A 27722-nucleotide genomic window follows, 5' to 3' on the forward strand; every position below is an offset into this window, starting at 1 on the left:
TTACATGAATCTGCACAAAGGAATTCTGCCACTCATGCAATGCTTTTCCACCAATCTGTGTGCATTTGATAAATACCCCTGCATTCATATTGGCACATTTCTTTTAAAACCCCACCTCACAGAAATCAGGTCAGTCTAAAACGATGCCAAAAATCATATTATGTGGTTCCTAAATGATCTAACTTATTTAGCAAACTAAGTTTAGATTTCTTCATTTGTAACGTTTACTACTAAGTCAAGCATCACTTTCACACTTTCATTATTCCTCACATTAGAGTTAGTGATTTGAGTAAACATCCTAGCAACCAAACAACACACTTAACCGCATATAAAGTCACTACAACCTCAGGACACCTTAGCAACTCCATAGCAAAGGCTTGAAAACAAACCACAACATCATAGATTTTAGGTTCTGCAAGTATAAGACACATTTTTCTGAGTGGAAATGTAAGAAAGAAATATAGACTGAACATGCAATTAGATTAAAAAAAAAAAAAATAGGCTGCAGTCACGTGATATTTATATGGCAACCTTTCCATGATGATTACTCAGAGCTATTTAACACTTAACCAATCAATATTTGTTAAAAAACAAACGGCACTCACACCAATATAACCACGTAGTGATGAATAATTAATTTTCTACATTAATTATTCAGAGTGTTATCAGTATTCACCCAAATGCTGCCAAAACCCAAAAGCTCGGTGCATTTTAAAGGTGTTTCTTTATCTAGCCTACTGTAAAATTCTTTCAAACTGTCAATAATTTCTACAGAAGGGCGGGGCGAAAGTTTCCATATAAGGAAAGCGAGGCTTTCGCTGACGTCATACACTAGCCAGCGCCCCTAGAGCTGAAGGAGAAACTACGCGGGGGAGAATGACGTTGGCGTAAGCCGCCTTCATAAATTGAATGCGGAATTAATAAAAAAAAAAATTAATTTCCATTTTTTTTCACCGAGTCATTCGAGAATATTTGTTGTTGTGAGTGAGTAGAATCTCTTTTGGCAGCTGATGTTGATATAGAGGGCTTTTTTTTTTTTTTTGAGAGCGCGCGAGGGAGAGAGAGAGCGCGAGGGGGCGGGTGTCTCTCGCGCTCGCATTGCGCAGCCTCACACAGACGCTCGTGAAATCAACACAAGGAAGGTTTGCTTACACATCTATCGCTTATTTTCGGGATTTTCTGGATAAACATCACCGTGATCGATGCGAGTCCTTCTAACGGACAATCGCCGCTGATACTACTTCCGCGTTCTTTTTCCTGTTTTTGTCGCTTTTTCCTCTCAGCGGAGCGTTTGTTGGATTCGTTATGAATTCCAGCCCGCTTCCAAACGGCAGGCTCCTACCGGACAGCCAGAGCTGGAACTCCTCCGGTTCCGACGAGGATCTGGACGTCGAACCGGGACCCGGTCCGCATGGAGGGGTGGCGGAATTCGGAGGGGTGCTCAGTAAGGTGGGTTACGATCCCGAATAATACCTCCCGAATCGGGAAAGCGTGTGTTTGTGTGTTTTTGTTTCCACCTGATCCGATGTAAACAAACGGCAGGCGATTAGATTAATATCACGGAGCTTGTCGAGAAAATGTCTAAATAATCGCAAACAGTAATTATGCCGATTTTAGTTCAGATATTTTGCATGGTGACATTATTTGTATGACAATTAAACTATTTTTACATCACCTATTACCATAATATGATCAATGTTTTAATTCTGATGTGTTCATTACTGCCCAGTCGCATGTGTTTTCTTAAATTAAGCACAAATCAAACACAGTACAACAAATACTACAAATGCTTAACAGTTCAAATAATAGATGTGACCCTGGAGCACAAAACCAGTCACGTGTATATTTGTAGCAATAGCCAACAATACACTGTATGGGGCAAAATGATCGATTTTTCTTTTATGCAAGTGCAGATATTTAGTAAATTTCCTATCGTAGATATATCAAAACGTCATGTTTGATTAATAATATGCATTGCTAAGAACTTCATTTGGACAACTTAAAAGGCGATTTTCTCAATATTTAGATTTTTTTTTTGCAGATTTTCGAATAGCTGTATCTCGGTCCAATATTATTGCTTCCCTAATAAACCATATATCAATGGAAAGCTTACTAAAGCCCCTTTCACACTGCACGTCGGACCCGCAATATTCCCGTAACATTGCCTGGTCGCCTTCTGTGTGAAAGCAACCACGTCCCGGAATTGATTACCGAATCGAACCCGGGTCGGGGACATAGTAACATTGCGGTAATCGATCCGGAACGAGCGCTGTGTGAACAAAAGCCAGATCTAATTCCGTATCGAAGTGATGACACGCGTTATCGCGCGACTCTTTTACCGGCTGTTTTGAAGGAAGATCAACATTCCCGACGAAAACATATGTGCAAACTGTAATGAAGCAGAGATCAGTTAGTTCCTCACTTTCCGCGCTGACGCCGAGATCGTTTGCTTGCTTCAGTTAAAGTATAATGTGCCAAGCGTTGTCGACTCGTACATTACACGTCACGCGCTGATGTCACGTGTCGTTACGGGATCTTCAGGGGTTGTGTGTGAAAGCACGCACATATACCGGGTCATCACTGGCAGTGTGAAAGTGCCAAATCTAGCGACCCGGGAACAATTGCAGGAACACTTTACCCCTGTATTTGCCAGAATGGCAGTGTGAAAGGGGCTTTATTTAACCTTATTACTGGATTGCTCGCATTACGATGATGTTTTCTATGGTGATTTCCAGTGCATGGTGACCATATGCTGCTCTTTAGACAGCAAGCCCCAAGGATATGTTAACCAAGACTGTTTTTTGATATTTTATGATAAATACTTAATATGTGATGCATGGATATCTTTCTTTGTGCATCTATAATTCAGAAGGGGTGCAACAGGTTCAGGGCAGAAGCTAGAGTTAGTCGGGGTTACTAGAGTTCATCTGCTGGTCTTTTCTTCCTGATGGGATTAAAGGAGAAAACCTCTCCTCATGACTCAGACAGCTGATCGTCTGTTTTTGTGATGAGAGGAGCATATTCCATAAGAGATTAGTGTATTATTCCACATGCGATGTCTTAAATCCTCTCCCATTTGAAGTATATTTATCTATGTGTTCGAGAACACAATCAGTTGTTTTATTGAACTGTGCATCATATTTTTATCGTCACAAGTCATCAGTATGGCTGTGCGCTCACTCTTAAATACAGCATCTTGATTTCTTATAACAGTTTTGTTTCTCTACAGTGGACTAACTACATTCACGGATGGCAGGACCGCTGGGTCGTGCTGAAGAACAACACCTTGAGTTACTACAAATCCCAGGACGAGCGCGAGTACGGCTGCCGCGGTTCCCTCTGTCTCAGCAAGGCTGTCATCACAGTAAGTATCCCGGGGAAAGATCCTCCCAGACAGCCGTGGGAATTTCAGATCTGAGCCAAAATTAGAATGATGCTGTGCATTCAAAACGAAAGCTTGAATTGCTTCAGATCGGACATTGTCATGCTGCGAGCTTCAGAACTGTAGTTGAATGGATTTTCATGGGATGCATGATGTTTTACTGACAATATAGACTTCTTTTATTATCAATTTGATTAGGCGGATAATATAATGCCTCATTTTTCTAATTCTTGTATGCCAACTTCAGGATTACTAAGCATATTTTTTTATTGTGCATTATAATGTATTAGTACCTGATTAGACGCAATGCATGTGATTTCACATCAGTAATCCTGTTTTTGCATAATTCAGTGAGTTGAATGCATTATTGAAACTGATTGTTTTGGGCCGTCATATTGTTTATTGGATATTTATTGAATGATTAAGGTTCTCTCAGAGTTATAAACAAGCATTCCTCCGATGATTGTCAATAAAACTGTGAAGATATCTGGTATTTAACAACTTTAGGAAAACGTTAGCACAAAAAACATAATTTATACATCGCTTTTTTTTAAAATACATTTTAGTTGGATGTTCGTCTGACTTTTTACAAATGCTAATACTTATGGTTCAGAGAACATTCAAAATAGCATTCCCATAATGGTTGTTTAATAGGTATTATAGCAGAATTTTCTTACAAATGTTCCTTTTTTAAAGCTGGGTCGGTATTGCTGCATCTCTAGAAATTAGATTTGGTGTGATTATCGCTGAGGCAGTGGATGTGCTGAGAGCTCTTTTTAGGGCAGAGGAGAGGAGAAAAGAGATTGATGGAGGACAGACACGATCCTCTGCCACAGGCAGCCGGCCAGGCGCAGACAGACTGTGGCCTATTTCCCCTAAAATCACACACACGCACCTGCAGAAGCTGTGAGCCTCCGTGAACTTTCCTTCATGTGTTACTCAAACTGAGTAGTGGCAAATACTGCTGAATGTATACAGTATCTATAGGAGCTCATGTAATGAATGCATACTGCTCAGATTTGGGGTTGATTGCCTATGATCAGATTTTGCCCTAAACAAACGGAATGAAATGAGAATTCCCTGCATTGCGTTAAAGGTTAACTCATGATCACACACAGATTTCGACATGTGCTGCAGCAGTCTATGCACACGCTCCGATCGTATTATCTTGCGTCACCGCTGAAAATGAGGAAACAGGGCGAAGGTTGTGTTGTTATGGAGACCACTGGAGAGGTACGAGTCCTTATGGTGACCCTGTTACCATTAGTCCTTCAATGATTAAACCAAAACCCTTACTGAAGATCGAGGGAAAGGAACAAACAAGCAATTTCTGAGATGTAAGACAATGTACGGAGCAAATAGAGGGATTGAAGTCTGAAATGATATGGTTTTGTAGGTTTGTGATTGTGCACGGCCTGCGCTCAGGTAGTTGATGTTTAAAGCTGCAGGTCGCTGCTGTGTGTTCCACATTCTAATTTGATGCTTTGCATTTTGGCTTTGAGCGAGAGAAAAATGGCTCCTTTGTTTCAAGACTCGAGAGTGTTTCTTTTTTCAGCTGTGTTTTTGTTGAACTCCAACATTTATGGCTAATCATAAATGTTAACTTTGGTAATTAAAGTCAAGCTTGTGGTAGAAAAAAGGTGAGGTTTAATGATTAAAATTAACTTTAGCACCTGCCAAAGGTCTGTGAACTGGCAGAATTTATCCGATAAAAATATTCTCTGTCAGCTTTTTTTTTGTTAAAGCCGGTTCACTATTTATTTTATGAATTTCTTTGGATTATTTAGTTGTTTTTTCCTTGCATATTAGTGTTAACCACTGCAGGTCAGTGTGTGCAAATATAAGCCATTTCTCACATCTATCTGTTCAGATTGTGTACATTTTGTGAGTTTTGTTCAAAATATTATATTTGGCTTAATGAGAGGAATATTCCTAGTTTTTCGACAGTTTGTAAATCTTTGCATTGAGTCATGTGTTGCTTGCATCAGTGAGAGTTAGACTTTCATGGTTGGATAATGTTCCAGTTCCTCATAAATTTACCACTGTGTTTAAATTGTTTTCTTTTTACTCTCTTTGGCATGTGGTTACTGTTCATTTTGCACTGGATCAGTTTTGGCCTTTCCGTGTAATCTCAAAAAGAGGGCAAAAACAGACAGTTTTTTAATTATTTATAGTGCATCTAAACATATTTTCTCTTTCTATTCTGGAATACGAAGCAGCTTAATTCAGACTGATTCAGCACACACATGGCAGCAATCCGTCCTCGTAAATCCTCACAAAAACAGGTTATTGTGTCATTCCGCTCTTCCTGCCTGCGATTACGCTGTCCTCACATGACTCACACATACTTAAACCACACACAAACGGGACCACCCTAAAATCAGACTGGCTTAACCCTTGCAGACACAACAGGATTACACCGTCCACGACAAGGCCTGATTCAAACCCAGAATGCCTCATTGTGTGGCTTTCTAAAACTGGGTCTCTCTGGTTCAGTGCTCAGATCAGCACACAAGCTGGAAACCGTGTTAATTGTGCTTTTTGTGAGACGCTCAGGCTGTTGAATCAGATTTGTGAATGTCAGACCTCAGGAGATGGAGACAGTTTGTGAAAGATCAATCAGTGTGATGACAAAAACAGTTTCACAGACACTTATTCTGACTTAATCGGTCTGTCAGCAACACTTAACGAACGCAACGTGCTGTTTTGAAATTCAAGCAATACTTTCCTATTACGCATACTTGGGGTTAGTGATTCAAACAAACTTGTAACCAGAAATTAACTTCGCTCCATGAAGGGGTAACACTGTTACAACCATTTTAACATTTACATTTTTATAATTACCTTATTAAATATATCGGAGTTGTCTTTCAGGTAAAATACTTAAATTTAACCAGTTACTTCATTCAGTCAGAAAACACTAATGCAACCTTAACAGACCCCCAAAAAAATTCTAAAGAAAGACAAATGACAAAATGACAATTTTCAGCTGAGATTTGGAGCCAAAAAACAGGGGGACTGGCAAATGGCAGCATCATTATTTTATTTTTACACCGAGATTGGTAAGTGTGTAAGTGAAATCTGTTGACTTGAGTAGTCTGTGATGTATTATATGCCAATGGTGACCGTTGAAAAATAGGAAAAGGAGTTTTTTGCCTCTTACTTGGGAAGTAATAAAGATATTGCCATAGCCTTTTCAGCCAAGGGCCTCTAGTTGAGGAGACACCAAAAAACACTAAATACATTTGGACTTGAGCTAATAAGCAACTATATAGCAACGTGCAACAACTACAAAAAACCACTGCAAACCTCTGGACATCTCCCTACAATTCTGTATTTTAGGTGCTTTTTCTATGTTTCGGGTTCATAGTGTTTTGAGTTGGATCTGTTATCAACGACCATATTCAGCCCAATAAAAAACCATCAATACAGCGGCCACACAGCTTTCAGCGCTCACAGTGCATTGAACCTGAACCGTGTGCTTTCGCCTGCCAAGTTTTCCCCTCACGTGAGCTGGAATTCTCTCGTCCTCTGCTCTCCAAAAGTGTGGCCCGTAAACATGCAATCTTTCTCTGAGCTACACCAGACCTGGACTGTGTGGTGATCTGACAGGAGAACAGGGGAAGCTCTCTCTCTCAGTCTCTCTGTTTGTCAGGGATTTGGGGAAGGACAGGTACACACAGGTACAGGTTATTCTGGTGCAGGGCGGGTCATTGGAAATTGCTAAAGTGCAGTGCTTGGCTCATGTCAGGACAGGAAAAGTTTTTAATAGAGCTGAGTTTACTGAAGAGGAAGAAGATAAATGCAGTAGAGGAAAGGGCAGTGCTTGGGTTTACACCATTCTTACCATTTTTGATCATGTTCTTGTGCTTTTATTTTTTCCAGACTTAGGGTGACAAATATTTTTTTTGTAGTTGGGCCAGTTAAAATATTTAAAGAGCAAGTATAAAGAGCAACCGTTGGAGCGTGGGGTTGAGTGAAGTAAAGGAGAACATGAAGAGACAATGGTGGAAAAGCAGAAACTGTAAAGGTGATTTGAATGTGGAAACAGTATGTATCGAGTTACTCTATTGTTTTGACCTAATGTTTTTGGTTTCTTTTCGCTGGTTTTATTCAAGATAAAATGGATCATATTTAGATGCTTCCTGTTGAAGATTTTTCTTTGGTGTGCAAACCCTGCAGGTCCTGTGTGTATTCTCTTATGGTTTATGAGATCATTTATGTGGGTTTGGCCTGAATATCATTTAGTTTGCTCTCAGTCCAGAACTAGTTTCATCTGTCCAAACCTAAACCACAAGAGAAACTGATCAAAACCGTTACCAGATGAGTTACTGAGTCCTCTGTAAACACAACAGGCTTGATCTGCATGTAGCCTTACGCTCTGGTGCCACAAAACGGGACAATTATTACATGGTCTTCACAACCTTTGCATGCCACCTTTTTTGTTGTAAATCATTTACACATAGATGTCTCACTAAATTAGCACAGTAGTTTGTTTTGTGATTGAACAGCAAATGCATGTTTACTCCGCAACAGCATAGGAGTCATTCGTCATCAGTTTGCAACTGTTTACAGCTACACTGAGAAAGAGAGAGATGAAGAGCAGAGGCTGTTTTTATGGAGGCACATCTTTTATTTCGGCAGCGGTTACCTGGGTTCAATAAACGGTGTGTAAAAGCCTTTCAGACATTAAATGAAGCTGCTCTCTGGTCAAATAAAACGGCAGCTTTGGAACTTTTTGTCATCGCAGACCATAGCTGCATGCATAGCCTGGAAAACTTTAATTTTCATTAAACTGAGGTCAAGGTTTGTGTGCAAACTAAATTCAGAAATGACATAATGTCTTCATAACTGTTTTTCCAGAGTGTGGATTCATTTCTAAAACTATCCACGCATGCATTTGTTTCTAAAAAGATGGGCTAAATCTGTGCTTATTTGCACACCTGCCTCTTTTTAAAAAGTAGGGTAATTCTTATAAGTTTATAAATATCATTTAACAGCAAAGCCTAATGCTTCCACCACGCATGCACACACTTGAATTGGCCTGCTGAATATTTGATAAAGGCAACTGTGTTTGTAGTAACAGCTGCCAAAGAGAGAAAGTCAAGTGCATTTTAAAATGTCATTGACTGTGTTGTGCGTGCGTGTGTGTGTGTGTGGATTTGCATTTTCGATTAGTGCACTGTGCTAAACCCCAGAGGATCGCTATCAAGCAGCTTGTTCTCGTTCTCATCCATTGTGTGCATGTCCTCACCTTCTGTCACATGGTAAACTCTGAGCTGGAGTCGTCATCTGAAGTCATGGCTGTGCTGTGACCTGCTGCGGCCTCGTACCACAAACCATAACACACCAAAACCTCTCAGCAGTCAATCTTTGGAAAACTGGTTTGAAAACAATCATTATATTTTTTTGCAGTTGCATTTAGTAATGCTAGTGGCACAAATATTTCACACCATTTTATAGAAGTGATTGATCTCTTAAAGTATAGCTTTATAAGACTTGAATTATTTTGGATTATTTTTTTTTTGTGTCCTTTCTGAAGCTTGACTTGCCAACTTGTATTGTATGGAAACGAGCATCCTTGGCATTTTCATAAAATACATAAACAGACCCAGGAGCACTTGTGGAGGAGAGAAATGAAAGAATCTTGAAGCTGGAGAAATCTGTTCTTTATTTGGCAAACATGTTTCAGCACACAGGCCTTCATCAGAGCTAAACTAATTGAAATACATTTCTGCAAACACATTTTTAATTGTGTTTTCACATTTATTTGCTGTAATTACATATGTTTTTATGGTTTTACGACTTCATTTATCCCAGTATGAAATGCAAATTTTTGGTCAATATCACTTCCTATTACTGGGAATTTTATGTTACAGTCCAACTAAAAAGAGGACATAGGATAACTACATTTAAAATGAAACCGCACTGTATTGGTTGCATCACCTCTTTTAATAACACTCCTATGTTTGGTAATATGATCTATTTCACAACAAGAGGTTTCCCCAACATAAACTTGTTTATAAGGGCATTGCATCAAACAATTTTCAGTTTTCCATGTAATGAAACTTTTAATTCTTTAAAGAAAGGAGGTTTAGAACATTTCCAGTTTAGTGTAAACTATCTCTAATAACATCACTAAACATGTTCGAGTAGTATGGTTGTGAACACCATGTTTTGTTGTGCTTTGTCTCTTTAAATCTTGAGGCAGTCGTTGCAGATCTGCTGGAAAGTTCGATCAGCCCATTTCAGCTGGAGCTGTCCAGCGCCTCGGCTTTCAGAGGGCTTTTGTTAAAATGGGTTTGAGTGAATCTGTGTGTGAAGGTGTCAAACGGGCTCCATTACGGATCAAACAGCCAGTGAACCCTGAAACGTCCTGTAAAGAAAACCGATGCTGAAATGAGGAGGAGGAGGTGCGAGGAGCGTGGAGACACGGGGATGTGGGAGGGAATGATCTGGGATATTTTTAAAAGGGTGGAACGAGGGGACAAAAGAGGCTGTGTAGATCTGAAATAGAAGGAAAAGAGAGGTGTACGGCTGTCCTGTTGTCTGAAGCAGGAAGTGTGCTCCCTTGTGCCCTCCTGCTGGTGAATTCCTGTTTGGTGACCCGGGGTCGAGTCTGAAAGTCCCTCTGCTCATCTCTCCTGTCGTCTACTTCCTTCCTCCAAGATCTGCTGTAAGCAGGACTCTGTCTGGATATTTAAATCACATCGCATCTATGCACTTTAACCTGTCAGTGACAGATGACATGTGTCTCTTCCTTTGCATCCTGTGTCCTAATCTGTGGGTCAGCGTGCCGTTTGTTTCCTTTGTTCAAGGCAAGCTGAAGTCCCAGCTTCCTGTGTTTCTGATTTCCCAAAACACAGATCCAAGACTGAATTGCTCAGTAAACAACAATTTACCCATTATCTGTGAGCCTTAACGTTTATCTCTAACCAGCTCCTGATATCATTATCTGCAGGTTAGTTTTTGCTGGTGATTTGGAAAAACGTAGCATTGCATCACTTGCTCATCAATGGATGCTCTGCAGTGAATGGGTGCCGTCAGAATGAGAGTCCAAACAGCTGATAAAAACATCACAATAATCCACAGCACTCCAGTCCATCAGTTAAAGTCCCGACAAGCCAAAACTGTGTAGATGTAAGAAACAAATCTCTCATAAACTGTCTCTTCTGGCCAAAATGTTAAAACTCCTGAAAACCGTTTGCAGATAATTAATCCCGTGAACGTAAAGCACATCGTGATGTTTTCACTTTTGCTCTGTGACACATTGAATAATTTAAGATGTTGTAAAACTGTGGTCACCAGCCTATAAAATACATTTAATTGAGCAACAGAGAGCTTTTAGTCCATTTGATTTGTGAAATTAAAATTTAGCATTTAATGACTGACTGTAAATAAATGCAATTCAGCATTGCTTGTACTTCCATTTTCTTTTTTTGCAAGCTTGAAGTTAGGTTATTATGTACATGCACATATGGATTACAAATTATAGGTGTGTCTGACTTGTATAACTGAAATGTAGAATCAGATTTAGTTGTCTTTTACTTTGAATGCATCTGTATATTTTCTTGCTGTAGCTGTACAAAACCCAAATAGCTGTGTATATCCGCACACTGTGTTTTACTCTCTGGACACAGTAATGCATCATTCTTATGTTGCAGCACATGATGTGTTGATTATTGTACTGGGATTCTGTATATGTGACATTTCATTTAGTTGTTGACACAATGCTGTAAATTTCACAGGCTCCCTCACTGTCTGTCTCCTTGTGCCGTTGTGACTTTGCACACGTAGGCCTGTGTGTGTGTGTGTGTGTGTGTGTGTGTGCATGCTGGGAAGCTGATCTTTGTAAAGGGAATAAATGCATCCACCCAGAGTGTTTGAAGTTCAGTTCACGACTAAAGATTTCCAATAATGCACCGAGGAAGCAAGAGCTCTGTACCTGCTCTTTCTGTATCTTGATTAAAATTTTTCAGATGGCATGCAGTATTTACATACAATATTGTCAAAGCATAGATACATGTTTAGATGGTATAAAATGTATATAAATATTAAAATAGGTGCTAAAAATACTATATAATATTGCTCATTATATACTCCTTTTACTCGTGTCCTCATGAGCTGATCCAAGGTGTGTGGTCATGTTATGTTTTCCAGCTCCGCTAAAGCATGTTTACCCACAATGCAGCACTATCTGAGATGGAAGCAGACAGGAATCAACAGATAGCAGTCCTGTTTAACATCTGTGTGTTGGTGTTGTGATGTTTGTGTACACTGCTGTGTGATTGATGTCTCGCAGGTTCACTCGGTCCCATAGTGATGACCCTTTTGTTTATTTTAGTGTCTCTTCTCAGAACCCGCTGTGACCCTCTCGGGGTCCCCTGCATTGCCCACCGTGTCTCGATTTTCCGTTCCCAGAATCCCGCTCAATGCTTTTCCCATACATGCATTTGAATGCTCCTGCGTCGTCCATTCTGGGTTTCGTGCACAAATATAAGCACTCCTAAATCTAAACTGACATTTTCAACATCATAACAGCCGTTCTTCAAGCACTGTCATTTGTAAATGCAGAGCAGATCCGACCGACTGAACTCGTCGCAGTGCATTCTGGGATCAAGTGTGCATCTTATAAGGCAGCATAACTCTTCTTGGTTACGAGTCTCACACTGTGAACGAGTCTTAGTTTTCTCTCAGTTTCCCCTGAGCTCTGGGTTTGTAGTGGGAAGATGCTGTTTCTGTGTAAAGCCTGTTTGATAAGTGATCATCATCCTCGCTCAGATGTGACTGATTATTCTCTGTCCCTCAAACACATGCAGCTTAGTCTCTTTAAATCCGGTTCAGTCCTGGTGTGTCGTCCTCTTCATATTGTGATCAGCGTCAGGCTCTGAACGAGCGCCCGACTCTAATGCTCTCTCTCTGTTGATGTAGTCTGATATGCATCTCAGTAAGGACTTGGGTTATTACTCATGTAAGTTGTGTCATTTCCTGTGAGTGAAAACAAAATATAAAGCCACTTTTTCTTCTTTTTCTTCGGTGGTTGCATGTAACAACAAACATAAACTGTGACTTCCCTAAAGTGGTGGTGTCAGATCTGTCTGAATCTGTTCTCTGAATCGTTCAAATGACTCGCTCACTAAACTTCAGGTCACTCCTTTTTAAATTAGAAATTAGGAAATTGCTATCTAGGTTGGATGATATGGTTTTAAATAAACTGTAATAATGGAAAAAATATGTATCAATAATTGAATTTATAATAAATAATATTTAAAATTTAAAATAACAAATAAATAAAATAAAATCTATATATATATATATATATATATATATATATATATATATATATATATATATATACGGAGAGAGAGAAATGAATAGAAATAAATCCATATTTATTAGAGAGAGAGAGAGAGAGAGAGAGAGAGAGAGAGAGAGAGAGAGAGATTATTTAATTGAATATATTTAATTGAATTTATAAATACAGAAATTAAATATAATTACATTTTTTAAATAAATATAACATTTAATACATAAATATAGAATTAATAGCATATTTAGAGTGGGAACATTTTTGTGACACATCAGGACACAGATTTAAGGGCCATAGAATATACTGTACAATTTGTACAGTATAAAAACCATTACGCCTATAGGATGTCCCCACTTTTCACAAAAACAAACCTGTGTGTGTGTGTGTGTGTGTGTGTGTGTGTGTGTGTGTGTGTGTGTAATAATATATAATGAGAAATACTGCTGTGTTCTCTGATAGTGGGAGGCAAAAGAAAAGAAACACTGGTCTAGAGGAGTGCAGTATATCAGACTGAAGGAGAGGAGTGTTTGACTCCTCATCTGCTTTTCATAAGCAGTGTGAGGTCTACAGAGATCAACATCTGGCAATAATACCCAACACACACTCACACACTCAGAGGGAAATATCTCACATTTCCCAGCTGGCTGTGTGGGTCAAGGCTCTCTCTTTTCTCTTGCTTGTGGTTGTTCTGGTTTGGATTCTTGGATCCCTCCCTCACTCGGAGCACCTTGTTTATGAATGTACAAGTATGATGGTGATTGGTAATGATGTTTGATGTTCTTCTCTCTCTGTCTCCGTAGCCTCATGAGTTTGACGAGTGCCGGTTGGACATCAGCGTCAATGATAGCGTGTGGTATCTACGTGCTCAGGACCCAGAGCACCGCAACCAATGGATCGAGTCCATCGAGCAACACAGGGTGAGTGTCTGTCTCTACCCAGCATGCTCTTCTCTCACGCAGCCAGACTATTGACTATCAGTATTAAGTCTGGTTTCTTCCTGAGAACCGCTTATGTCCATGCAATCTGATTGATATGTTAAACAACCAACGCTTTTGTTCTGGTGTTTTTATGTGGCAATTTGGGTGAATTAATCAGAAGTTGGACATAACAGTAAGACATTGCTGTCTTGTTTACCTTGTTACTCAAATAGTAAACTCGGAGTGGGTTAGTCACCCGTCTCGAAGCTGCTTGCTGAGTCATAAAACTAAATAACATAACATCTCGAGATGAGAAATCAGAAATAAAAGACTGACTGTGTGTGAGACTATGAGTGGGATTCAGTCTGTCTGCATCATCGGAGTGAGTGACACACACACACACACACACAGACAGGAAGTCAGTTTAGGTCACAAACACACAATTCTATGGAAACGCAAATAAAAACAATGAATGGTGAGCACGCAATGTGCATGAGTGAAGGTACCAGTGGCATATCTGTAGTAAATACCCCTAGAGAGAAAGGATGTGGGCAGATAGAGACAGTGCAGGGGGTGGGGTGAGGACCGAAAACTTCTGCGGTAGAAATCAAACTCTACAAGTGTGGAAAAACAAAAACAATCACAGGCTGATGAGGGGAAACGATAGGATATGAATCATGATATGAGCTACTGAGTGATGAAAAACTTGAGATAAGGACTTATTGAAGGATTTTAGACTCTCTCTCTTTAATTCTTTAATATAAAAGTGATATATATATATATATATATATATATAAAATAAATATATTTGAATGCATAATTATATGATTAATTATGCTTGATAAATAAGTGTTTAATATTTTAAAAACAATTAAATGAGTTTATATATTTTATTATTAATTTATTTTCATTAATTTACAAATTTACTAATAAATAAATAAGAAAATAAAACCTTCACTGAAGTAATTCATAAAGGTAAAAATGAAGTACATGAATGTTTTTTTTGTTTGTTGACTTATTTTAAATAACCTAAAAATAAAACTAGTATAAACTAATAAATATTTAAATATTATATACAAATAAATAATCAAATGTAATAATTCTTTTTTAAATATTTAATGTATTACTTTTAAGTGAACATATTATTTATTCCTTTATTTTTATTAATTAAAAAATTATGAATTAGTGATTTTAAATAAATCATTTTATAATTTCATAAAAAATACTTTATTTAATTTTAGCTGTATATTCCAGTGAGTGTGTGTGTGTGTGTGTGTGTGTGTGTGAGTGTGAGTGTGTGTGTGTGTGAGAGGTGTGTGTGTGTTGCTCTGCCTCTTTCAGCGTCTGTTTGCTGAGTTTGCACAAGTGTTCGTATCATGAGGACACGCCCTGATCCACATGTGCTTCTGATTTCTGCCGCCCAAGAGAGGAGGAGGGGGTTTCACACACACACACACACACACACACACACACACACACACACACAGTTCCCCATCCATTCATTCTTCTCATGCCTCGAGGATGACCCCTCTCAGAAAGTGACTCACACACACATACAGCTCTTCTCGGTCTGAATCACTGCTGACCTTCTTCCCAAGGACACTTTCCTCCTGTCTATCATCTCATTAGGGTACAAAGGGAATAGTCCTGAGTCACACAGACCAACTTCAGCAATGATTGCTTTCAATTCAGACCCCATTATATGACTTTACAGGTGGATTTTTCACTGGATTTTTCCTGTGCTGCAGGAATCTGACTGCAGAAATAATACATAATAACAGTGTGTTTGCAGCTTTAATAACAAATCTGAGTTGCGTGAGGATATGACATGGACCTGTATGGGTGGAGCTGTTCAGATCTGTGTGTAATCTGTCCATCTAATCAGAGCTGTATTGTGTTAAGCCTTTCACGCTCACTGTGACAACAGCACACACTCCCAATAGAGCTACTGGAAATGAGACGTGCGCTTGTGTATCTAAAAGATGTGCTTGATTTCATCTCCTATAATCTCTTTTGTGCAGAGTCCATGGCTTTAAAACATCAGCCCTGGCTCAGTCCTCTCTAGGGTTATTATGCTAATTAAAACTAAAACCATTACAGGAGAAAATATTGCTGTCACTTGAAATAAAATACATTTTTAAAATATTTTATATTAAAATATATAAAAAAATAAAAAAAATAAATAAATATTAAGTTAGTACTAAAATATGTAAAACTTAAATATATATATATATATATATATATATATATATATATATATATATATATATATATATTAATGAAAATGTAACAAATTAAAATATAAACAGAAAATATAAAAATCGCTAATTGAAGATGTGTGTTATTTTAGTATAATTCAGATAGCATTATAGTATTAATATTAATATTTAGAACTAGTTTCTTATTTTTAGATTTATATTAAAAAAAAATGTAGTTATCAAGTTGAACTTAATTAAAATGAGAAATGTTGCCTCGGCAATTAGCTGAAATAAAGAGTTTATTTTTATTTAAAAGTGATAAAGATGTTTTATTTTATTTTTATTTTATTTTTTGCTCCAGTTTAAGTTTTAGTCAACTATAATAACCCTGTTCAAAATATTAACAAAAACTATATCAGTATATTAATGCTAAAATAATACTGCAAACAATATATTTTAATAAAACTGCTGCTGAATTAAACATGACACTGATTATAATGCCTTCTCATTTTTCCTCTCCTGCTGTCTTTTGCAATCCCTTGATTAGGTTTATTGATTGTGTGTGTGTGTGTGTGTGTGTGTGTGTGTGTGTGTGATAGAGAGAGAGGGGATTAATGGATGTTATTGTCCTGAAGTTTATCTTCTGCGCAACAGTCTCTGAGGCTATAGATTGTGTAACAAAGATGCAGACGTTGTTATTGTTTTCTGATTGGTCAGTGGAGGCGTTATCAGTGCTATAGTGACAGTAAGAGTGCTCTTGATTGGCTGGAGTGAATGCGGGACTGGCCTGTCTTTGGTTGAGACACTGAATGCTTCTTCTCTGTGTCTATCCTATAGTTACCTCAGATTGTGTCCACTCAACTGTACACGCGCTCACTGTTGCCATCTAGTGCTGGACAAGATTTATTTCCTTACTAAAGACAGTGTGTATGTTCAGTATACTATTGACTTTTTCTATTTCTGAACGCACGTGATGGAAATTTACTACTAATCACAGAAGTAGTAAAGTACTACTACTGACGAGATGTGTATGACACATAAAACATTTAAATTGCACATATGCAACTTTTTAATAATAAAATAGGAAGTTCATACTCCAATTTGTTATTAAAAAAGCATTTAACAGTGTCTGTAATAAAACCTTGTTTTCATGACTTATCTAAACATTATCGGTTAAATAGAAAAAAAAATGTTTTATGAATTTGTAATGCATTGCAGTCTATATATTTATCAAAAGTACCTTATTTTTTATAGACGTTTCTCCAAAACAAAAACATATTGTTTTACATATTGGTTTTAAAAGTAATGTATACTATGTAGCATACAGCAAATAGTACTCTAGGATGAATTCATCTGGGTTTTAGGTTAACTTTTGTGGTAGATGAACTGAGATATTGATTTTCCGTTGTTATGAATCTTATCTGCTCTTACAGTTGTACATTTATTTAATAACACTAGATTGTTTTGACTGTAAAGCCATGTGTTTACAGGTGGCTCTTATCTACAGGAAAGGTTTGTTTGTGCAGGTATGTGTGTGTTCCTTTTCTCTCTGGGCTTTGTGTTCGGTGTGTGTGTGTGTGTGTGTGTGTGTGTGTGTGTTCAGACTGAACTCCGATCCACTGGATTCGTTTCAGTATGCGGAACATCACAAGGGAAGTCGTTGATTCAGATCGTATTTCTTTCCCTCTTTCAGATTGACTGTAATGAGTGAGTTTATTAGCGTGGTACAGAGGTCAGATCTGTTTATGATGAGGAAAGATCCAGTAACCTGGGCTTGTGCCGTCCTGCTCTGCTCAGACGCCTCGTGGGGATACAGTCATTGTGTGTGTTTACGCTGCTAAAGAAACTCAGAAACTATTTTCAGAGGCTGTTACTCATGAAACGAGCCACAGGAAAGCTCTGAGTTCATGGAAAGTGACTCTCTGGACTGTGTGTGTGTGTGTGTGTGTGTGTGTGTGTGAGTGAGTGACGTATCCTGAAGATGAAGTGGAAATTGTTCAGCGCACACACACCAGTTTATGTTGTTTTCTAAAGTGTCATGTTTGACTGTGTAAATGACAATGTGAATATGCAGTCCACACTTCCTATATAGATATTAAATATCGGTTTCTAACTTGAATATATATAATTTGATATATCATTTGTCTTTATATTTATTATTTTATTGCAAAATATAATACATTATTTATTTATTAATATTATTAAAACATGGAAGAGATTTGATTTATGACTTGATGTTTTATTGCGTTGTGGCAGACTTTTGAAGCTTTCATGACAAAGCTCTTATCACATTAACCTCTGTCTCTCTCTCTCTCTGTCTCTCTCTCTCTGTCTCTCTCTCTCTCTCTCTCTCTCTCTCTCTCTCTCTCTCTCTCTCTGTCTCTCTCTCTCTCTCTCTCTCTCTCTCTCTCTCTCTGTGTTTAGGCCGAGTCCGGTTATGGCTCCGAGTCCAGTTTGAGGAGACACGGCTCCATGCTGTCCCTCACATCAGCCACCAGCGGATACTCCGCCACCTCCACCTCCTCCTTTAAGGTGAGGACACAGAGAAAACCTCCATCATCGAGCGATGTCAATAAGGTAATAATTCATCCCTCTCTACTCTGAACTCATAGTTTGTGTTCATGACCCACAGAAGGGTCACAGTCTGCGGGAGAAGCTGGCGGAGATGGAGACGTTTCGAGACATCCTCTGCAGACAGGTGGACACGCTGCAGAAATACTTCGACGGCTGCTCTGACGCCGTGACCAGAGACGAGCTCCAGAGAGACAAGAGTGAGTAGACTGCTGTGTGTGGGAGAGACGAGGATATCGAAAATGCTGACAGACCGCGATGTCCAGATTCCTCTGCATGGGTGCCGTCGCTCTTGTTTCAGCACAATGGCCTGTTGATTCACACAAATGATCAACTGCCTCTTTTGTTCGTCCTAGTCCTCTCGCTCTGCGTTGTGTACTACAGTATGTGTCCAGTCTCAGTATGTGAGTGGGCCGATCTGAGCACCACCAACCACAGGGCCATGAGTTCACACTGATCGTGTCTGTGTGTGTTTTCTCTGCTCAGTCGTGGAGGACGATGAAGACGGTTTCCCTAACACTCGCTCCGATGGAGAATTCCTGCATAACAACAACAACAGCAAGGAAAAACGTGAGTGTCTTGACTGATTTCTCATGTAGCCGGGGGAATCGCATGGAGTTGAATCATATACAAACTGATTTCTGCATGTGGGAAACTTCAGCGGGTTTTTTCACGCTCAATGAGTTCCTCTCTGATTCGGCTCGAAGAGACAGTTCTGGGGCGCAGTTTGTCCCTTCGTTTACTCCGGTCATTTGAGCCTGCTGTAATGAATTGTGTGACATCTATAACATAAAGTCAGCATGTCTCCAGTGGAGCTGTGTTTGAGGAGATGTCATTGAGTTGTGCATTTGGGATTTGTATAATATAACAAAGAATATCAGATGTGTTGCACTGTGTCCAAACCAAATATGACAAGTTTGTTTTGTCTTTATTGAAAACTAAACTATATATTTATGTGTGTGTGTGTGTGTGTTTAAAGATTTAAACATAGATAATGCATATAAAATATATATATAATGCATGTAGAATAGTAAATATTAAAAATGCTTTAAAATACATATTCAGCTGCTGGCTGGAATAAATCCCCAGAAAACAGAGATTTGATGTAAGGCTGATGTTTTAATGCATCGTGCCTGATTTGGAGTCTGTGTAACACTGTCTGGCTAATGAATGTCTTTGTGTTTGGAGTGTGACTGGGTTTGTTCTCTCTCTCCATCAGTTTTCCAGTGTTTGAGTCATAAAGGCATTAATGGGATCGATTTTAAAGGAGAGGCCATCACGTTCAAGGCGACCACGGTGGGGATACTGGCCACGCTTTCTCACTGCATCGACCTGATGGTGAAGAGAGAGGACAGCTGGCAGAAGAGACTGGATAAGGTACGAAGCTCGGGCGTCAGACAGAGCCTCATGTTTCCCTGACTGTGAAAATAAAACACATTTATTGTAGTGTGAAGCTAAAAATAAAGATGCAGAGTTAAGTCATGCGTGAATGAGATCTGGTGTCAAATCATGGCAGGTTTTTATAACTTTGACAGAAATATTTAGCATTGATGCTGTATGTGAACAAATATGATACATTAGTGAGCCGAGGAGGGTTTTCCATGACTATTACTTAACAGAATTGACGACTATTCACTTTCACATTCTTGTATTTTCAAATTTAAAAAACTTTTTTTTTTTTCATGAAAAAAAAAGTGTCACCCACTGACATAGAAAAAAATGCAACTGAAGTCAAATGACCCATGGCTAGTCCACACAAGCATCACATACTGGTGCAACTAATCGACCCGTTTGTGCAAACTGAAATCAGGCTGAAAAAAATTAAAATATAAATATTGGATGAATATGTAAACAAAAGTTAGACTAAAGTTGAAGCTGAAATTATTGAAACTGAAAATTATAGCAATATAAAAATTACAAAAATTATAGAAATATAAAAATTACTAAAACTAAATAAATAAAAATACAAAATTAATACTGTACAAATAATACATAAAAACTAAAATCAAAATGAAAAATATCAAATATCAAAAATATCAAAATTCTACATAATGCAATACTAAAATGACACTGGAAGAAACTAGAAAAAAAAGTATATAAGAAGAACATTTTGCATGACACCAGTGTTACAGGACTCTTTAATAAAATCATAATGTGCATATAGCTCTCCTGTACTACTGCTAATCATATAGTGAAATAATATTTTATTTAAATCGCTATACTTCCAGTGCAACTATTGCAAATTCTGCAAGTGCTGGTCATTTCTAGATAAAAATCTTATCTGACATCAGGAAAAAAAAGGAAAGCAGTGAATGAATAAGTGCTGCAGTATCTTTACCAGCGAAGACCTTCCTCCAGCAGTTTAATGGGTTTGTGTGTGAATGTGGAGCGTGTGATACAGAGCTGGGGCTGAATTCATCTGTCCATGTGTCTCAGTCAGCAGCATTCAGCACAATACTGAAACATTCAATTTAGAGCCAGAACACAGGAGTTTTGCTTCTGTCTGAACAGTCCTGCACCGAGACCAGATCACACAGAGACCAGATCTAAACATCAGTGTTTAGTCACTCTCTTGCTTTCTACAGGAGATGGAGAAGAGGAGGAGGGTGGAGGAGGCGTATAAATCAGCCCTGTCCGAGCTGAAGATGAAGTCTCATTTTGGAGGACCTGATTACGAGGTGGGTTCGGTTTACGCCGCTGTATTTGGTGAAGTAGACAGAGCTGTGTGTTTGTCTGGAGATGTTGATCTTGTTCTGTCCATCAGGAGGGTCCAAACAGTCTGATCAATGAAGACGAGTTCTTCGACGCTGTGGAGGCCGCTCTGGACCGACAGGACAAAATAGAAGAACAGGTGTGAAAACACTGACATTTAACCCTGGTTTCACAGACAAGGCTTGAACCTAGACCTAGACTAAAATATAAATCTAAGAAACTCGCACTGACTGATCTTTAAACATGTCTGTGCCGTTGTTTTGTCTAAAGATGCACACCAGTAATGTTTTTTTTCTTAGGCACATTTATAAAAATGACTTAAACGTCCTAATTGAACTAATTAAGTTGGTATTTTCTATTTTCATTCAATTATTAAAATTTAACAACACACACACGTTCAATAGTTTTCTGATATTGTTAAATAAACAGATATAATAATATGTAAGGAATAGTTTAGCATTTTGATGTTTTTATATTGTGATGCTGTTGCATGTTCCCCAGGCTTATTTAGAGCTTGTTTTTAATTAAAAATCCCACGCTTAACACAATTTATATTTGTATTTTCCTGGATATTAACACATTCAATATATAGATATTGCTGGTAAACTTTTTATTGCCTTTCTTTGAAAGTATTATTGTATCAGCAATATCCAAGATCAACTAACCTATAATTTGTATATATTGATATATTAGTATGTATATATTTATATATTAATTAGCATTAGAATCTATTTATATGCATATCTATATACCCTTTTTTTTAGTTTAAAAACTCATAAACCTCATGTTTTGATGCTATGAATAAAAGCATCTGCTAAATGCATAAATGGAAATTGAATGAGTGTTTATTTAATGTAAAGCAAATATATATATATATATATAAATAATACGTTTATAGTCTGTTTATTATCTTTAATGCATCCTCACTCTTATATTGAGCAGGATTCGTCATTGCACTTTATTCTAAGGAAAATAAGTAATTATAAACCAATAACACATTAACATTTGACCATCCAACCAAAAGCCTGTGGAGAAAATCCAGTCCTTTCTAAATTATTTTGAGCAGAATATTAATTTTTACTCTTTTTGATTATTGTATGTGTGTTTCTCTAGTCTCAGTGTGAGAAGAGCCGGATACAGAGGAGCAGTTCAGTGCCTTCAGGAGACGTCTTCTCCAGCGTGGGCTCTCACCGCTTCGCTGAGAAGGTCAGCTCATTCTTCTCTTCCTGATGGTCTGTTGACCTCTTCCTGTGTCCCTGTGGTGCTCTGTATTTCTGTCTTGTTCTCTCTGGGGGTTCTTCTCCTGATGAAGCTGCGTTTCTCTCTTCATCCTCACCCGTGTAGCCCCCCTCTCGTCCTTCCTCTCCCTCTTCTTCTGCTGTAGCCTTCACTCCTTCTCTGCATGAGCACAGATTCAGTGCTGAGGTAACAGCGCCCTCTAGCACACTCATCCAGAACTGTTATAGCATGAGATGCATCTGACCTACTAGTAGCGCGACTTCTTGCTTAATGCAAGTGTCCTGCATTAAAGGATACAAGGAAACATTTTTATTTTTATAAAAAAAAATAAACTTTTATTAAATATCGATTGTATATAATTATATAGTTATTTATTTTGTTTGTGCAAAATAATATTGTTAAAATATTGTATGCAACTGATTGAGATATTGTAATTAAGACTTGTTTTTGTAAAATTCTCCATGAATATAACCTTTGATGCTTATATGGTATATAATAAATAAATAAACATTTTGGGCATCATCCAAAAAGATTTTAAAATGGTCTTAAGTTAGATTTTTTTTCTTTGCAGATTTACCACAATATGTTGTTTTGGGAAAAAAAAAAATTTCTGCTAATACATAAATTTAATACAAATGCAAATATTTTCAGCTTTTTTAAAATGTCAAACAAATATATTAAATAAAATAATCTCAGCTTCCTACTTTGTCAGTATTTTTGGGCATTATCTTAATGTGGTTCTGATGCTGTGCTAATGCCCAAATCTGCTGTCAGTCAAGGTTTTAAAACACAGCCAGTCATTTTATTGGCAAGTCTGCACGATGGACAAACACACATGGTTTAAATAACATATTAAAACCACACTGTCTGCCCCGGTTCGCTTTTTGTGTTTGCCTTTTAAATCTAATAATGCTAATAATGCCTTCTATTGCTTTTTAATTTGATAATTTGCATGTTTCATACCTTCTAGGAATTCTCTTCAGGTCACCTTGAAATCAAAATGCAGCTCATTTGCTTTAATTCGTGTTCCTGGTCTAATTATTCATTCATCTGTAGGTGTTTGTATCATGTAAATAAAGTGCTGATTAAATGGCTGCTTGTAAAACCAGTAGTTTAATGCTGATAAATGCGTATGATATGACAAGCAGCCTGTGAGCTTTGAGATATTTGCTTCAGAAAAGTGTGTGTGGTGGTGTTTCAGGAGGGGAGTAGTTTTCTTTTTGAAGTACAGAAGTAATCAACATTACAGAAGAGCAGGGGTTTGTCATGTGTAGTCGGTATTGTGTAATGCTGACTTTCAGTGTTATTGATCTTGATGTAGATTGAGAAGGCGTGACCTCTGACCTTGTTGTTCTGCTGTGTTTTGGACAGGTGGAGGAGATGGTTCAGAATCACATGACCTACTCGCTGCAGGACGTGGGTGGAGACGCTAACTGGCAGCTGGTGGTGGAGGAGGGAGAGATGAAGGTGAGATGGATCTGATGTGTGTGTGTGTGTGTGTGTTAGTTTGACCTGATGTGTGTGCTTGAGCGTGTGTGTTCGTCTCTCTCAGGTGTACCGGCGCGAGGTGGAGGAGAACGGCATCGTGCTGGACCCTCTGAAGGCCACACACTGTGTCAAAGGGGTCACAGGTCACGAGCTCTGCCACTACTTCTGGGACACGGATGTTCGTAACGATTGGGAGAGTGAGTATAAATACACACACACACACACACACACACACACATTAAAGCTTAAAAACATGATCAGCACTGAATCAGTGAGAGCTTTTCTACACTAAACATTTCAACAGTGGCTCAGCAACCGTTATTAGTCATTTTTAGAAAATGTGATGTTTACAAAAATAATGTCTATTCTTGTTAATTACCAATTGAATATGAATGATATGTACGTTAAACTAAATTAAATCTCAGAAGTATATATTATATTGATGTTCACCATATCCTGTATTAATCAGGTATATTAAGATAAATATAGACGTTATGTTAATATTAGTCATGTTATCCTCACACACACTACTGTTACTGTAATAATAAATAAATGCTTTCTTTTATTATAGATTTTAAATGTATTCCTGTAATGCAAAGCTGCATTTTCTGCAGAGGCCGTTTGAGTAGTGATTGTGTTATTTTTATTATTTCTGTACTATTATAGTTTTTAGTAATTGTGTGTTTGTTTATATTTAGGTTAGTGTAGTTTCATTTCAGTTTTAGCTTTTATTTATTTTGGTGCTTAAACGTATATCATTAATCATGGAGCACATTCAGTGACCCTGTGAAGGCCCAATAAACTCTTACCATGCTTTCACAGTCCGTATAATTCAGCTGTACCTCCTAATGATCACTGGTGCAATCCATAGTGGTGCATCATGGGTAGAATTACTCCTGTTGACTTCAGCGTTATCAGCTCTTGTTTCTGTCTCTGTCTCCAGCTACTGTGGAAAACTTCAACATCGTGGAGACGCTGTCTGATAACGCCATCATCATCTACCAGACTCATAAGGTGCGAGGAGCTCACGCTCTCTCCAAGCCTCGTCCTCGCTGTGATTGGATTGATTGATTGTGACCGAGTGTTTTGTGTTTTGGTTCGTGTTTAGAGAGTGTGGCCAGCGTCCCAGAGAGACGTCTTGTACCTGTCTGCCATTCGTAAGATCATAGCCAACAACGAGAACGATCCTGACACATGGCTCGTCTGCAACTTCTCAGTCGAGCACGAGAATGCCCAGGTGAGTTAATTTAATGCATTCATGGCTTTTGTGGCTCAATTCTGACTTGTATATGTTTATGGCTCACGGTTTTGTTGTTTTTGTCCTGGTGTAGCCGAACAACAGATGCGTTCGTGCTAAAATCAACATTGGGATGATCTGCCAGACGCTGGTCAGTCCACCAGAGGGAGACAAAGAGATCAGCAGAGACAACATCCTGTGCAAAATCACATACGTGGCCAACGGTTCGAGAAACCTCTCACCTACAGTCTTCATGAAATAGCTATTAAATCACCTGAGATAAAGAAAAACATGACTGTTTAATAATGCAGGAATCTGTAAATAAGTCTGATTGTTGTGTGTGCAGTGAATCCTGGCGGCTGGGCTCCTGCGTCTGTCCTGAGGGCCGTCGCCAAGAGAGAATATCCCAAATTCCTCAAGCGCTTCACTTCCTACGTCCAGGAGAAAACAGCTGGGAAGCCCATCCTCTTCTGAGCACCAGGTGACCCAAACTACATCTGATGATACAGAGAGAGAGAAACATGTCAGCCAGAGACAGACTTTTAACTTTGTTGTTATTTAAGCTTATATAAAAATATATTTGTATTATTTACTTTAGATTATATTATATATATTTTTTTTTTATAAATGTATTATTATACTATTTAATATATATATATTATTATTACTATTGGTATTTTATTATTATTTTACTATTATTGTTATAAAGTATTTAATTATATATTATTATTTTCAGATCTATATTTTTTAGATTTTTTTTATTATTTCTTTATGCCTTTTATTATGTTATGTATTTAATAATACATTATTATTATTATTATTTTACTCAATTTTTTATTATTACTATTTTTATTGTTGAAATTTTGTATTTTATTAGTTATGGTACTATGTTTTTAATAATATTATAATTTTTATTTTATTTTACCATTATTAATCATATTATATTGATTTTTTTTACTATTTATTTCTATTAATACTTACGTGACCCTGGAGCAGTATTTGTAGAAATAGCCAACAATACATTGTATGGGTCAAAATTATAAATTTTTCTTTTATGCCATGAATGATTAGGATATTAAGTAAAGATCATGTTCCATGAAGATATTTTATAAATATCAAAAAATTATCATCATTAGTAATATGCATTGCTAAGAACTTAATTTGGACAACTTTAAAGGTGATTTTCTCAATATTTCGATTTTTTTGCACCCTCAGATTCCAGATTTTCAAATAGTTATATCTCGATCAAATATTGTCTTGTCATAACAAACTATGTATCAATTAAATATTATTTATCCAGCTTTCAGAAAATTTTGAAAAATGGACACTTATGACTGGTTTTGGACTGGTTGGCTCATTAAAAATGCATTCTGGATTAATTGTAAAGGTTTGATAGAACTAATATGAAATTCTTTATTTGTGATTGTTTGCAGTTCCCCAGTTCTGCTGTCGGTGTGCCGGAGCACCTCCAGTTCCCGCTCTCTCCTCTAGTTTCAGCGCCCTCTAGTGACTCAGAAGACTCATGGCGTCCCTTCTCCACAGGAAGCCCCGCCCATCCACAGACGCTTGATGCCCTTCTGTAGCACCACACTAGCTCACACAGACAGAGGACTAGAGATGCCACACGCCAATGTCTGTCCCATGTCTTCTGCCAGAGATCTATATTGATATGAATATATATGTATGTATGTATGTAAGTAAGCGAGATGGGAAGAGTTTATATATACCGGAGAGTTTTGAAGCTGAACACGTGAGACCGGCTCGGTTTTAGTCTTCAGCTTTGCTCTCGTTGTCCTCGTGTAATTGTTGTTTGGGGAAATCAAAGGCATGTTTGTGAGTGAACTCTATGAAGCTGCCTTTCGTCTCCATGTTGGCCGTCTCTTGAATGAAGCGCAGCATCTGCTGCTGACGAGGAGACGCTTCATTTCTCTCTTGATTTAGTTCTGTGTCTCGGCAGCTGATAGACTGTAGCACAATTCCAGATCGATCGGGACCGGAAGAGATTTTTTAATATGTCAGAAAAACTTTGCGCGCCGATTATTTGTATATAATTTCATTATTGCTTCTTACCTGACTAATGCGACTCCATATGCCTTAGTGTGTGTGTGAGACTGAGAGGAGTGTACCGACTAGAAAAGTGCCTCATTATTCATCTTGCTGATCTTACCGCCCCAAAACTACAGCTACAAACCAACCTGGCGTCCTGTAGTGTGCATACGAAGATCATTTCATATTGATTTCTTACCTCAAGTTATTATTTAAACCTGATTATACAATCAGACTGAGTCGTCAGAAGAGCTGCCTCTAATTGGAGGAGCCCTGACGCCAATCAAATTCACTGTCCAATAGGGAGAAGCGGTTCAAATTAGGGGCGTAGATGATACGTAGATGTAGATCGGGTGAATTAGTTGCATTTATTTATTTTTTCTTGATTAAATGTATTCTTCTTAAGTGAAAAACTAAATGTCACGCATTAATAAACAATCTTACAAGGCACAAATTGGCCTATTTTTGTCTCATTTTCCAGTAAAAATACCTACAGATTCTTGAATACATTTACTCGAGAAGCAGAATTAAGATATTAAGTCGTTTTTATAGAAGTATGCTTAAATCAAGAGTCAGTGGGGTATATTATTTTATGCCTAAAATAAGAAAACAAATCTTCAGA

At 37.9% G+C, this 27722-nt stretch overlaps 1 protein-coding gene across 2 annotated transcripts; it reads left to right on the forward strand.

Moving 5' to 3' along the window:
* Positions 1-1079: 1079 nt before the first annotated feature.
* LOC113038999 (collagen type IV alpha-3-binding protein-like) lies at positions 1080-27671 on the forward strand. Of its 2 annotated transcripts, XM_026196848.1 has the most exons (18): positions 1080-1449; positions 3230-3364; positions 13493-13609; positions 18232-18339; positions 18440-18578; positions 18865-18948; positions 19598-19755; positions 20964-21056; positions 21143-21229; positions 22204-22296; positions 23701-23796; positions 23882-24014; positions 24761-24831; positions 24926-25054; positions 25149-25278; positions 25401-25535; positions 26488-26500; positions 26537-27671. In XM_026196848.1, exons 1-16 carry the CDS (start codon positions 1306-1308, stop codon positions 25526-25528), a joined length of 1845 nt encoding a protein of 614 aa, XP_026052633.1. In that variant the 5' UTR covers positions 1080-1305; the 3' UTR covers positions 25529-25535; positions 26488-26500; positions 26537-27671. The 2 variants fall into 2 exon arrangements, with proteins under 2 accessions (XP_026052633.1, XP_026052632.1); XM_026196847.1 differs by having other exon boundaries at positions 1082-1449; positions 26488-27671.
* The last annotated feature ends 51 nt before the right edge of the window (positions 27672-27722 follow it).

The sequence above is a fragment of the Carassius auratus genome, chromosome 21 (genome assembly GCF_003368295.1).
Source record: "Carassius auratus strain Wakin chromosome 21, ASM336829v1, whole genome shotgun sequence".
NCBI classification, from domain to species: domain Eukaryota; kingdom Metazoa; phylum Chordata; class Actinopteri; order Cypriniformes; family Cyprinidae; genus Carassius; species Carassius auratus.

Excerpts from the sequence above, each read along its gene's own strand:
- LOC113038999 (XM_026196848.1), top strand. The coding sequence starts at position 1,306 with ATGAATTCCAGCCCGCTTCCAAACGGCAGGCTCCTACCGGACAGCCAG. Across the intron at positions 18,579-18,864 it reads CGAGCTCCAGAGAGACAAGA|TCGTGGAGGACGATGAAGAC; the intron begins GTGAGTAGACTG and ends TTCTCTGCTCAG. Across the intron at positions 25,279-25,400 it reads AATCACATACGTGGCCAACG|TGAATCCTGGCGGCTGGGCT; the intron begins GTTCGAGAAACC and ends TTGTGTGTGCAG.